The 12,854-nt window shown below is 45.2% G+C and overlaps 2 protein-coding genes across 2 annotated transcripts in view; both read left to right on the top strand.

The window, feature by feature from the left end:
* The first annotated feature begins 378 nt into the window (after nucleotides 1-378).
* Nucleotides 379-12,854, top strand: part of LOC129710023 (pejvakin-like) — a 65,276-nt gene continuing 52,800 nt past the window's right edge. The window contains exons 1-2 of the mRNA XM_055656711.1: nucleotides 379-479; nucleotides 1,930-2,147. Of these exons, the coding sequence (XP_055512686.1) occupies nucleotides 379-479; nucleotides 1,930-2,147 (319 nt within the window). The remainder of the gene's footprint in view (nucleotides 480-1,929; nucleotides 2,148-12,854) is intronic.
* LOC129710163 (uncharacterized) overlaps nucleotides 7,389-12,854 on the top strand; it is a 6,366-nt gene continuing 900 nt past the window's right edge. Inside the window, exons 1-4 of the mRNA XM_055656938.1 lie at nucleotides 7,389-7,544; nucleotides 10,720-10,918; nucleotides 11,779-11,852; nucleotides 12,677-12,854. The exon at nucleotides 12,677-12,854 is cut by the window's right edge and continues 900 nt beyond it. Coding sequence (XP_055512913.1) covers nucleotides 7,458-7,544; nucleotides 10,720-10,918; nucleotides 11,779-11,852; nucleotides 12,677-12,854 — 538 coding nt within the window. The 5' untranslated portion in view covers nucleotides 7,389-7,457. The remainder of the gene's footprint in view (nucleotides 7,545-10,719; nucleotides 10,919-11,778; nucleotides 11,853-12,676) is intronic.

The following is a 12,854-nucleotide window of genomic DNA, read 5'->3' as shown; positions in this document are numbered from 1 at the left end:
TTCACTGTTAACAGGGTATATAATGAATGCGGATCAAATGTCTTGTTTGTCAGTGCAGTGTAGGAAGGGACTGCAGATGCTGGTTTACAGCGAAGGTTCAAGATTCAAGAGAGTTTATTGGCATGTGTCCCAGATAGGACAATTAAATTCTTGCTTTGCTTCAGCACAACGGAATATTGTAGGCATGAATAAATAAATACAGGACATTTCAATATGTCCATATACCATTGTGTATATATATATATACACATACACACATATATATACACATACATAAATAAGCAGATAAAGTGCAATAGGCTATTATGGTTCAGATTTTTGTTTGATATGAGTTTAATAGACTGATGGCTATGGGGAAGCAGCTATTCCTGAACCGGGATGTTACAGGTTCTCCACATTCTAAAAGGTAAACTGATCTTTCTGCCCGCGGGGGTGAAAGGGCCGGGCCGCTCTCAGACAGCAGCGAACTCCAACAGCAGGTGGGTGTAAGCGGCGAGGGGGCAGCTCTGGGAGTCGGGGAGCGGTTTCAGTGTGGATTGCGAGGGGTGGAGGGTGGGGAGGGGGTGAGCTGCGGTGGTGGGGAGGAAATTTGGAGCAACGGTAAGGAGGGGGTGGGATGGAGGTGCGGTGGCGGGGAGGGAAGGAGGGGGGAGGACAAGTGATGGCGGAGAGATGAGGGAATGAGGAGTGGGAAAGGGATGAAAAGCAGTAGAGGGGAGTGGGCGAGGAAGGGGTGATTTCAAGAACCACGTTACCGAGAACCCAACACAGGAGATTAACCCGGGTTAGGCAACACTTTGAATGCACACAAAACTCCCTCGGAATATGGAAACACAAGAGACTGTAGAAGCTGAATTTGTTTAACAAAGTTGGAGGGACTGAGCGGGTCAGGCAGCATCTGGGGAGCGAGTGGCGGACAGGGGACATTTCGGCTCGGAACCCTTCTTCAGTAAGGGAATGTTGCATTTATACAAAACCTTTCTAGGCCCTCGGGACATCCCAGAGTTCAGTCTGAAGAAGGGTTTCGGCCTGAAACGTCGCCCATTTCCTTCGCTCCATAGATGCTGCTGCACCCGCTGAGTTTCTCCAGCAATTTTGTGTACCTTAGTACTTCACACTTCACTGTTAACTTCACCGCCACCGTCGGGGTAGATAATGAATGCGGATCAAATGTCTTGTTAATGAGCGCGGTGTAGGAAGCAAAGATCCTATATAGGATCTTTGGTAGGGAGGAACCGCACATGCTGGTTTACACCGAGGATAGACACAAAATGCTGGAGTAACTCAGCGGGACAGGCAGCATCTGTGGAGAGAGGAATGGGTGACGTTTCGTGTCAAGACCCTGCTTCACACTGATGGGGGGGGGGGGGGGGGATTGAATCTGTTTGAACATTAAATTCTCCAACTTCCCCAACTGCTATTTCTCCCCCCTCCCTCCCCAAATCTGGTGCGTTCACATTCCCCCAATATCTCCCACCACCCGAGTCAAGAAGGGTCTCGACCCGAAACGTCGCACATTCCTTTTCTCCAGAGATGCTGCCTGTCCCACTGAGTTACTCCAGCATTTCTGGTGCCCAGAACGGAACACAATACTCTAAATGCGGCATCACCAATGTCTTATACAACTGCAACATTACCTCCCAACTTCTAAACTCAATACTAACTGATGAAGACCAATGTTTGAGTCTATGTGCTAGTGGTGCTGCTGCACCTGTGATGTACCTGTACTTCATTGTACTTGTGCATTGGACAATAAGCTCACCTAGACTAGACCCAGAACGTCAACTGTCTATTTCCCTCCACAGATGCTGCATGACCCGCTGAGCTTCTCCATCAACCCTTGGCTCTGTTTCAGCCGTCAGAGAGATGCTGCCTAACATGCCACGTATTTCCATTGTTAATGTTATGCTTAATGTTTGTTTGTTTTAGAGCCATGTTTTATAGCACTACCAAGAAAATTGTGAGTGAGATGGACTCTGAAGACAGCGCACTGTTTCCTGTGAAAAGCCCGCTTGATTCTCCAAAATGCAAACCACTTCACCTAGTCATCAAAAAGACGCAAAATTTTTTTTTCAGCAGAGAAAATTATGTTCCCACTTCCTTCACACTGACTGATATATTGATTGATGGCCAAGATTTAGATTTTGGTAAGATATGGCATTTCTAACATTTTCCTGCACACTGCAGTCTAGCTTGCAACAAGTTAAATTGATGACAAATGTAGAAGCAATGTTGTAAAAGGGAAATGATTGTTTGGATTAAGATACCCAGAATAATGTAGACACGAGGAAAGGCAGATGCTGGAATCTTTTATAAAACACAAAGTGCTGGAGTAACTCAGCAGGTCAGGCAGCATTTATTGAGGAAAGTGGTCACAACGTTTCTGAGTGAAGAAAGGTCCCAACCCGAAATGTTGCCCATCCAATCCCTCCACAGATGCTGCCTGACTGTTGAGTTCTTCCAGGACTTTGTGGTTTGCTCAAGGGTAAACAGGTGACAATTCGGCTTGGCTCGGGATCCTCCTTCAGACTAACTGTGGTCCCCAGAACAATGTCCACTTTCCAAAGTCACACTCTGACAACTGGAAAATTAAAAATGAAATAATTAAATGAAGTCACAATGAAAAGCCGCCATTGGTACAAATTTCAATGGTTCAATGGTCCTTTTATTGTCACAGTGTGAAGTGCAAACGCACAGTTAAAATCTTTCTTGCAAAGAGTCCAGTAGATCCACTGATCCCGCATGCGAGAGGCACCATGCTTTGGCGCCATTTCCAAGAAACAGCAGATTGCACGGACCGGTGGGCTGAAGGGCCTGTTTCCATGCTGTCTATAAACTAAACGGAACATCGTGTGAATGGGTTAAAAACATCTCTTCGTATCACCATAGCTTTGTGAACACCGTGGAATAATTTTAAGTTTAAAGTGAACCACTCATTAAATGCTTCTTTGTATCTTTGTCATATTGCAATAAGAGCAGGCAGAAATTGGGAGATGGAGTGAAGATAGCATACGGTTAAGTTTCCTGCTATAGTCTAATATTACAATACCGTTGCCCTCTGTCCTTCTCCCTCCCACGATGGGTGCAAACACTCTGGGGAAAAAAAACTTTTATTTTACTCTGAAAATGCCACAAATCCAAATTGTGGGAGATTTCAATTTCCACACATAGACTGGGAAACACATTCTGTAAATGGGCTGGATGGGTTGGAGTTTGTAAAATGTGTGCAGGATAGTATTTTGCAGCAATAAATAGAGGTACCTACTAGAGAAGGGGCAGTGCTGGACCTCCTGTTAGGAAATGAGACAGGTCAGGTGGCGGAGGTATGTGTTGGGGATTTCGGGTCCAGTGATCACAATACCATTATTTCCAATGTAATTATGGAGAGGGTCTGAACTGGACCTAGGGTTGAGATTTTTGATTGGAGAAAGGCTAACTTTGAGGAGATGCAAAAGGATTTAAAAGGAGTGAATTGGGACATTTTGTTTTATGGGAAAGATGTGGAAGAGAAATGGAGGACATTTAAAGGCGAAATTTTAAGAGTACAGAATCTTTATGTGCCTGTTCGGTTGAAAGGAAATAGTAAAAATTGGGAAGAACCATGGTTTTCAAGGGAAATTGGACACTTGGTTTGGAAAAAGATAGAGATCTACAATAATTATAGGCAGCATGGAGTGAATGAGGTGCTAGAGGAGTTATAAAGAATGTAAAAAGAATCTTAAGAAATAATTTAGAAAAGCTAAAAGAAGATATGAGGTTGCTTTGGCAAGTAAGGTGAAAGTAAATCTTAGGTTACTAGGGAAATTGATGAGGGTAAAGCAGTGGATGTTGTCTATATGGACTTCAGTAACGCCTTTGACAAATCCAAACGGTTTCTACAGCTATATTAATAGCAAAAGGATAACGAGGGATAAAATTGGTCCATTAGAGAGTCAGAGTGGACAGCTATCTGCAAAGCCAAAAGAGATGGGGGAGATATTGAACAATTTATTTTCTTCGGTATTCACCAAGGAGAAGGATATTGAATTATGTGAGGTAAGGGAAACAAGTAGAGTAGCAATGGAAACTATGAGATTCAAAGAAGAGGAAGTACTGACACTTTTGAAAAATATAAAAGTGGATAAGGCTCCAGGTCCTGACAGGATATTCCCTAGGACATTGAAGGAAGTTAGTGTAGAAATAGCAGGGGCTATGACAGAAATATATCAATTGTCATTAGAAACGGGAATAGTGCCGGAGGATTGGCGTACTGCGCTTGTTGTTCCATTGTTTAAAAAGGGTTCTAAGAGTAAACCTAGCAATTATAGACCTGTTAGTTTGACATCAGTGGTGGGCAAATTAATGGAAAAGATACTTAGAGATAATATATATAAGCATCTGGATAAACAGGGTCTGATTAGGAACAGTCAACGTGGGTTTGTGCCTGGAAGGTCATGTTTGACTAATCTTCTTGAATTTTTTTGAAGAGGTTACTAGGGAAATTGATGAGGGTAAAGCAGTGGATGTTGTCTATATGGACTTCAGTAACGCCTTTGACAAGGTTCCTCATGGAAGGTTGGTTAAGAAGGTCCAATTGTTGGGTATTAATGGTGGAGTAGCAAGATGGATTCAACAGTGGCTGAATGGGAGATGCCAGAGAGTAATGGTGGATGGCTGTTTGTCAGGTTGGAGGCGGGTGACTAGTGCGTTGCCACATGGATCTGTGTTGGGTCCACTGTCGTTTGTCATGCACATCAATGATCTGGATGATGGTGTGGTAAATTGGATTAGTAAGTATGTCTATGATAATAAGATAAGTGGTATTGTGGATAATGAAGTAGATTATCAAAGTCTACAGAGAGATTTAGGCCATTTGGAAGAGTGGGCTGAAAGATGGCAGATGGAGTTTAATGCTGATAAGTGTGAGACGCTACATCTTGGCAGGACAAATCAAAATAGGACGGACATGGTAAATGGTAGTGAGTTGAGGAATGCAATTGAACAGAGGGATCTAGGAATAACTGTGCACAGTTTTCTGATGGTGGAATCTCATGTAGATAGGGTGGTAAAGAAAGCTTTTGGTGTGCTGGCCCTTATAAATCAGAGCATTGAGTATAGAAGTTGGGATGTAATGTTAAAATTGTATAAGGTGTTGCTGAGGCCAATTCTGGAGTATGGTGTACAATTTTGGTCGCCTAATTATAGGAAGGATGTCAGCAAAATAGAGAGAGTACAGAGGAGATTTACTAGAATGTTGCCTGGGTTTCAGCAACTAAGTTACAGAGAAAGGTTGAACAAGTTAGGTCTTTATTCTTTGGAGCGCAGAAGGTTAAGGGGGGACTTGATAGAGGTCTTTAAAATGATGAGAGGGATAGACAGAGTTGACGTGGATAAGCTTTTCCCATTGAGAGTAGGGAAGATTCAAACAAGGGGACATGACATGAGAATTAAGGGACAGACGTTTAGGGGTAACATGAGGGGGAGCTTCTTTACTCAGAGAGAGGTAGCTGTGTGGAATGAGCTTCCAGTGGAAGTGGTGGAGGCAGGTTCGATTTTATCATTTAAAAATAAATTGGATAGGTATATGCACGGGAAAGGAATGGAGGTTTATGGTCTGAGTGCAGGTAGATGGGACTAGGAGAGAATAAGTGTTCGGCACGGACTAGAAGGGCCGAGTTGGCCTGTTTCCGTGCTGTAATTGTTATATGGTTATAATGTGTCGTCTGCACGGTGACGCAGCTGGTTGAGCTACTGCCTCACCATGTCAGGGACCGGGGTTCAATCCTGACCTTGGGTGCTGCCTGCGCTGAGTTTGCATGTTCTCCCAGTGACCGTGTAGGTTTTCTCCCACATATCAAAGACATGGTGTTGGAAGGCGAATTAGCCTCTATAAATTCCCCCAATGTGTATGTGAAAGTGGGTTAACATAGAACTAGTTTGAACGGGTGATCAATAGTCGGCGTGGGGCAGCAGCTATGTAGAGAAGGAATAAGCGACCTTTCGGGTCGAGACCCTTCTTCAGACTGATGTCGGGGGGGGGGGAATAGGAAAATGAAAGGAAGAGGCGGAGACAGTAGGCTTTGTGGGAGAACTGGGAAGGGGGAGGCATAGGAGGGAGAAAGCAAGGACTACCTGAAATTAGAGGTCAATGTTCATACCGCTAGGGTGTAAACTACCCAAGCGGAATATGAGGTGCTGTTCCTCCAATTTGCGCTGGGCCTCACTCTGGCAATGGAGGAGGCCCAGGACAGAAAGGTCAGATTGGGAATGGGAGAGGGAGTTGAAGTGCTGCGCAACCGGGAGATCAGGTTGGTCAGTACGGACTGAGCGGAGGTGTTGGGCGAAGCGGTCGCCGAGCCTACGCTTGGTCTTGCCGATGTAGAGAAGGTGACACGCGCGACAGTGGATGCAGTAGATGAGGTTGGAGGAGGTGCAGGTGAACCTCTGCCTCACCTGGAAAGATTGTTTGGGTCCTTGGATGGAGTCGAGGGGGGAGGTAAAGCGACAAGTGTAGCATCTCCTGCAGGGGAAAGTAACAGGGGCGGGGGTGGTCTGGGTGGGAAGGGACAAATTGACCAGAGAGTTACGGAGGGGATGGTCTCTATGGAAAGCAGAAACGGGGAGGAGATGGGAAGATGTGGCCAGTGATAGGATCTCGCTGGAGGTGGCGAAAATGTTGGAGAATTATATGTTGTATGCGCCAGCAGATGGGGTGGAAGGTGAGGACAAGGGGGACTCTGTCCTTGTTACGACTAGAGGAGGGATGGGGGGGGGGGTGATTTAGTTTGCTTTAGTTTCGAGATACAGCCTGGAAACCGGCCCATCGGCTCACTGAGTCTGTACCAACTGCAATCAAAATCAGGAGAGACCTCTTCCACCCCTGCAACGGACTGTTCCAGCCACTACGGTCAGGCAAACGCCTCCGTTGCCATGCAGTGAGAACGGAGAGGTTGAGAAGGAGTTTCTTCCCAGAGGCAATTCGGACTGTAAACGCCTTTCTCACCAGGGACTAACTGTACAGAACGTTTTTCCTTCTATTATTTATTATGTAAAATAATATGTGTGTTATGATTGTGTTTATAATTTGTTTGGTTGTTTTGTTGTTCCACGAGCATTGCCACTTTCATTTCACTGCACATCTCGTATGTGTATGTGACAAATAAACTTGACTTGACTTGACTTGACTTGACTTGAATCCCCGCACACTAACACTATCCTACAGACTAGACACAATTTACAATTTCACCAAAGCCACAAACCTGCACGTCTTTGAGATGTGTAGGAAACTGGAGATCCCGGGGAAAACCCTTGTGGCCACGGAGAGAGAACGTATAAACTCAGAACAGACAGCATCTGGACAAATATACTGCCCTTACTACGAGAGATTCCGTCTTTTCAATCTCGGTTATAATTCTATTTCACCTTCAGGTTATGACAAAAAAGAACCACTAGCTACTATACTTGCTGAGCTGACGAAAATGTGTGTGGACAAGAAGCCACTGTTCCTCAACGTGATCCTTGAAATTCTTGGCCATGGTGATAGCCTTACGGTTCTTGATGAAATGGTTTGTACCAAGCATTTTCTCTGTTCATCGCAAGCGTTCGTGCCTCTGAACATGGGCAGGAATACAAACTTCGACACAAAGTGTGGTGCTCATACAGTGGCTTGCAAAAGTATTCATACCCCTTGAACTTTTCCACATTTTGTCACGTTACAACCACAAACGTAAATGTATTTTATTGGGATTTTATGTGATAGACCAACACAAAGTGGTGCATAATTGTGAAGTGGAAGAAAAATGATATTTGGTTTTCACATTTTTTTACAAATAAAAAACTGAAAAGTGTGGCGTGCAAAAGTATTCAGCCCCCCTGAATCAATACTTTGTAGAACCACTTTCGCTGCAATTACAGCTGCAAGTCTTTTGGGGTATGTCTCTACCAGCTTTGCACATCTAGAGACTGAAATTTTTGCCCATTCTTCTTTGCAAAATAGCTCAAGCTCAGTCGGATTGGATGGAGAGCGTCTGTGAACAGCAATTTTCAAGTCTTGCCAGAGATTCTCAATTGGATTTAGGTCTGGACTTTGACTGGGCCATTCTAACACATGAATATGCTTTGATCTAAACCATTCCATTGTAGCTCTGGTTGTATGTTTAGGGTCGTTGTCCTGCTGGAAGGTGAACCTCCGCCCCAGTCTCAAGTCTTTTGCTGACTCTAACTGGTTTTCTTCCAAAATTGCCCTGTATTTGGCTCCATCCATCTTCCCATCAACTCTGACCAGCTTCCTTGTCCCTGCTGAAGAAAAGCATCCCCACAGCATGATGCTGCCACCACCATGTTTCACAGTGGGGATGGTGTGTTCAGGGTGATGTGCAGCGTTGGTTTTCCGCCACACATAGCGTTTTGCATTTAGGCCAAAAACTTCAATTTTGGTCTCATCTGACCAGAGCACCTTCCTCCACATGTTTGCTGTGTCCCCCACATGGCTTGTGGCAAACTGCAAACGGGACTTCTTATGGCTTTTTTTCAACAATGGCTTTCTTCCTGCCACTTCCATAAAGGCCCGATTTCTGGAGTGCACGACTAATAGTTGGCCTGTGGACAGATTCTCCCACCTGAGCTGTGGATCTCTGCAGCTACTCCAGAGTTGCCATGGGCCTCTTGGCTGCTTCTCTGATCAATGCTCTCCTGGCCCGGCCTGTCAGTTTAGGTGGAGGGCCATGTCTTGGTAGGTTTGCAGTTGTGCCATACTCTTTCCATTTTCGGATGATGGATTGAACAGTGCTCCGTGCGATGTTCAAAGCTTGGGATATTTTTGTATTACCTAACCCTGCTTTAAACTTCTCCACAACTTTATCCCTGACCTGTCTGGTGTGTTCCTTGGGCTTCATGATGCTGTTTGTTCACTAATGTTCTCTAACAAACCTCCCTTCACAGAACAGCTGTATTTATACTGAGATTAGATTACACACAAGTGGACTCTATTTACTAATTAGGTGACTTCTGAAGGCAATTGGTTGCACTGGATTTTATTTAGGGGTATCAGAGTCAAGGGGGCTGAATACTTTTGCACACCACACTATTCAATTTTTTTTATTTGTAAAAAAATTTGAAAACCATGTATCATTATTTTTCTTCCACTTCACAATTATGTGCCACTTTGTTTTGGTCTATCATATAAAATCCCAATAAAATACATTTACGTTTGTGGTTGTAACATATAATAATAATAATAATAATCTTATTTATATAGCACATTTTTAGTCAACTTGCATTGACCCCAAAGTGCTTCACATAATTACATTACATTTACACACAGGCAAAGGTGGGTGAAGTGTCTTGCCCCAAGGACACAACGACAGTATGCACTCCAAGCGGGATTCGAACCGGCTACCTTCCGGTCGCCAGCCGAACACTTAGCCCATTGTGCCATCTGTCGTCCCAACATGACAAAATGTGGAAAAGTTCAAGGGGTATGAATACTTTTGCAAGCCACTGTACTTGGCAGTATGTCTTGTTGCTTACACATAGAGAAGTGAACAGAAGAACAGACCCATCGGCCCACAATATCTGTGCTAAGCATGTTGCCAAGACAAACTAATCTTATCAGCCTGCACGTGATCCATATCCTTTCATTCGCTGCATATTCACGTGCACATTGAAAAGCTGCTTAAATGCCACTATCAGCTCTGCCTCCACTAAGGTTGCGAACAGTCCCGTATGAGCCGGGACATCCCGTATATTGGGCTAAATTGGTTTGTCCCATTCTGGACCGCTCTTGTCCCGTATTTGACCGCTACTACTCGTGACGAGGGGACTGTCGGGTCGGAGCGCTGCAACCGGCCTCACCTCACCCGTCCCGACGTAGTGCAGCCCATGGAGTGCAGCAGCAGCAGCAGCGCCTCGCCCGTGGCCCCGTCGGTTGGTCAGCAGCCCGGCCATCTGTCTGACCTTCGGACCTTCGCTTACCGCCGACACCACCACCCCTCCTTCTCATGGGCCGATCATCGGTTCATGAGTTGGATGGGGTGCTGGACCTTGCGCATGATGTCGCACAGCACGGGCCAAAACTCCTCAGCTGGCCAGCCGGGTGGGTTTTGTGTGCAGACCAGCACCCGGGCCAGCTCATCATTCTCCCAGCCACAGCCGCATCAGTCGACGAATTGCCGTCGGGAATTTGTCCCATATTTTGATCATGTGTCCCTTATTTGGGAGTGAGAAAGTTGGCAACCCTAGTTTACAGCCCCATCCATGGCAGTGTGTTCCAGACACCCAATACTATGTGTGTGCGTGTGTGATTTGTGCGTGTTTGTGTAAAATAAAATTGCTCCACACATCTCCTTTAATCTTTCCCCCTCTCACCTTAAAGCTATGCCTCCTAGTCTTTGACATTTACACTCTTGAAGAAAAGGATGTGAATTTCTCTCCTATTTATCCCTCTCATAATTTTATACACTTTTGTTAGGTCTCCCTTCAGCCTCCAGCGTTCCAGAGAAAGTAACCCACGTTTGACCAAATTCCCTATTGTCCATTACCCTCTAATCAAGGCAGCATCCTGGTAAACCACCTCTGCACCATCTCCAAAGCCACAGGTGCAGCAATGACCGGTTTGAGGCAAGAATTTGATTATGTTGGCTATATTTTTGAGGCAATGTGAAGTGTAGATGGAGTCAATGCAGGGCAGACTGATCTGTGTGTTTTACTCCACTTGCTGATATCCATGCTGTACCTGCTCAGCTGGACCAGATTTTGGATGATCTGCAGCCTGACCTCCAAGTGTTGGATCAGATGGAGGAAGATAACAGAGCATGTGTGGAGAAGATGTTGGATCTGTTGGGAATTAAGAGGGAAGATCCACCAGGAGAACCCCTCGCTCTCACCCCAGAGTCCAGAGCCATCATCCGGGCGACAAACATTCTCATCCAGTCACTCAGCGGTAAGATTTGATGTCTATTTTAATCCCCTACAGTAACAGAGCTTGCCTGTACAGAGTTTGGACATTCTCCCCGTGACCTGCGTGGGCTTTCTCTGAGATCTTCGATTTTCTCGCACACTCCAATGACGTACAGGTTTGTAGGTTAATTAGCCCGGTGTAAAAATATAGAATTGTCGGTAGTGTGTGTCGGGGATCAATGTGTGGGGATCGCTGGCCAGTGCCGACAGCCCGACCGACCCCTTGCAGCACTCACCGGTGGAGAGACAGCCCGGCTGACTGACTGACCCTAACCCTAACCCTAGCTCTACATTTTTATTTATCATTTTTATTTAACAGTTTTTATTTAACATCATAACTTTACAAAGATGAATCAATTGCAAAACATGATTATCCGCATGGTTACATTACCTTTATTCCTTCGAAACCTTGCTATTGTTTTGATGTCATTAGGACGCAGCCATGATCCCAGGTGCTCGCTGTCTAGCGACCATGAAACGAAGCGCGTGATTGGTCAATTGGCGTCCGCCTCAATGTCAAATGTGCTTTGATTGGACAATTACTACTCGGCAAATTGGAGGTTTTTCTCATAATTAAAAAATATGTCCAGGTTTTGGTCTTGACGAGTTTCAGGGATGATTTCTATAATATTTTTACACAATATGTTATAAATACAGGTAGATACGTGATTTGGGTCACAGAATGAAACGAAAAAGCACCTCGGCTCACGGTCTATTGGGAAGAAAGTGAAAACCCTTGTGTAGAAAAGACTTGATTCATCCCAAATTCAAGGAATTATTCTCCTTGAGTAGAGAGGTACGGTGTCTTGCAGGACAATGTGAATGATTCTGTTTCTTTTTCAGAGATGGATCCTGAAACTTTAATCCTGTTGGCAAGCAGTGTTAAGGCAGAGATTATATCCAAACAGCTAAAGCTGGTAAGAAATATAAACAGTAAAACAGGTAAAGAAATAAAGCAAGTTTTTGTGTACGACACAGCACATTTTCCCTCTGCTAACTCTCTCTCAACAACTTCTCCTTTGGCACCTCCAACTGGCTCCAAATCAGAGGTGTAGCCATGGGCACTTGCATGGGCTCCAGTTATGCCTGCCTATTTGTCAGCTACGTCGAACAATCCTTGTTCCAGGTGTACACTGGATTTAGATCTGCACTGGATTGGATCCACCCCGATAGGGCGGCACAGTGGCGCAGCGGTAGAGTTGCTGCCTTACAGCGCCAGAGACCCGGGTTCAATCCTGACTATGGATGCTGTCTGTATGGAGTTTGTACGATCTCCCCGTGACCGTGTGGGTTTTCTCCAAGCACTTCGGTTTCCTCCCACACTACAAAGACGTACAGGTTTGTAGGTTAATTGGCTTGGTAAATGTAAAATTTACCCTAGTGTGTGCAGGGCAGTGTCAATGTGCGGGGATCGCTGGTCGTCGCGGACTCAGTGGGCTGAAGGGCATATTTCTGCGCTGTATCTCCAAACTAAACTAAACTATGGGATGGTGTTGCAGGGCCACTGGCGAAGGATGAGGTGTTGCGACTGCATTGCTGGTGTAGAGTGTGAGCATGAGCTTGAAGCATTGCAGTGGTTACAGGGAGAAGGCAGCAGATGGGGTTAGGAAGGATAGATAGACCAACCATGATTGAATGGCGGTGTAGACTTGATGGGCCAAATGGCCTCATTCAGCTCCTATCACTCATGATCTCCCGCACTGTTAATATTTTATGACTGTGATTCTATATCAATTTCCAGGCGATTATAATTGATGACACATGGTCTGGTGCACCTCGATATGTTGACCTGGCGGTTAAGGAAGACTCCGAGGAGGTTAAGGAAGACCCTGAGGCGGTTAAGGAAGACTCCGAGGAGGTTCTGATCACTCAGCTCACTGACGAGGAGTTTGAAATAACTCAGCATCTGCTGGAAGAGT

This window comes from Leucoraja erinacea, chromosome 27, assembly GCF_028641065.1.
Source record: "Leucoraja erinacea ecotype New England chromosome 27, Leri_hhj_1, whole genome shotgun sequence".
NCBI lineage: Eukaryota > Metazoa > Chordata > Chondrichthyes > Rajiformes > Rajidae > Leucoraja > Leucoraja erinaceus.
This window is presented reverse-complemented; position numbering and strand designations above follow the sequence as displayed.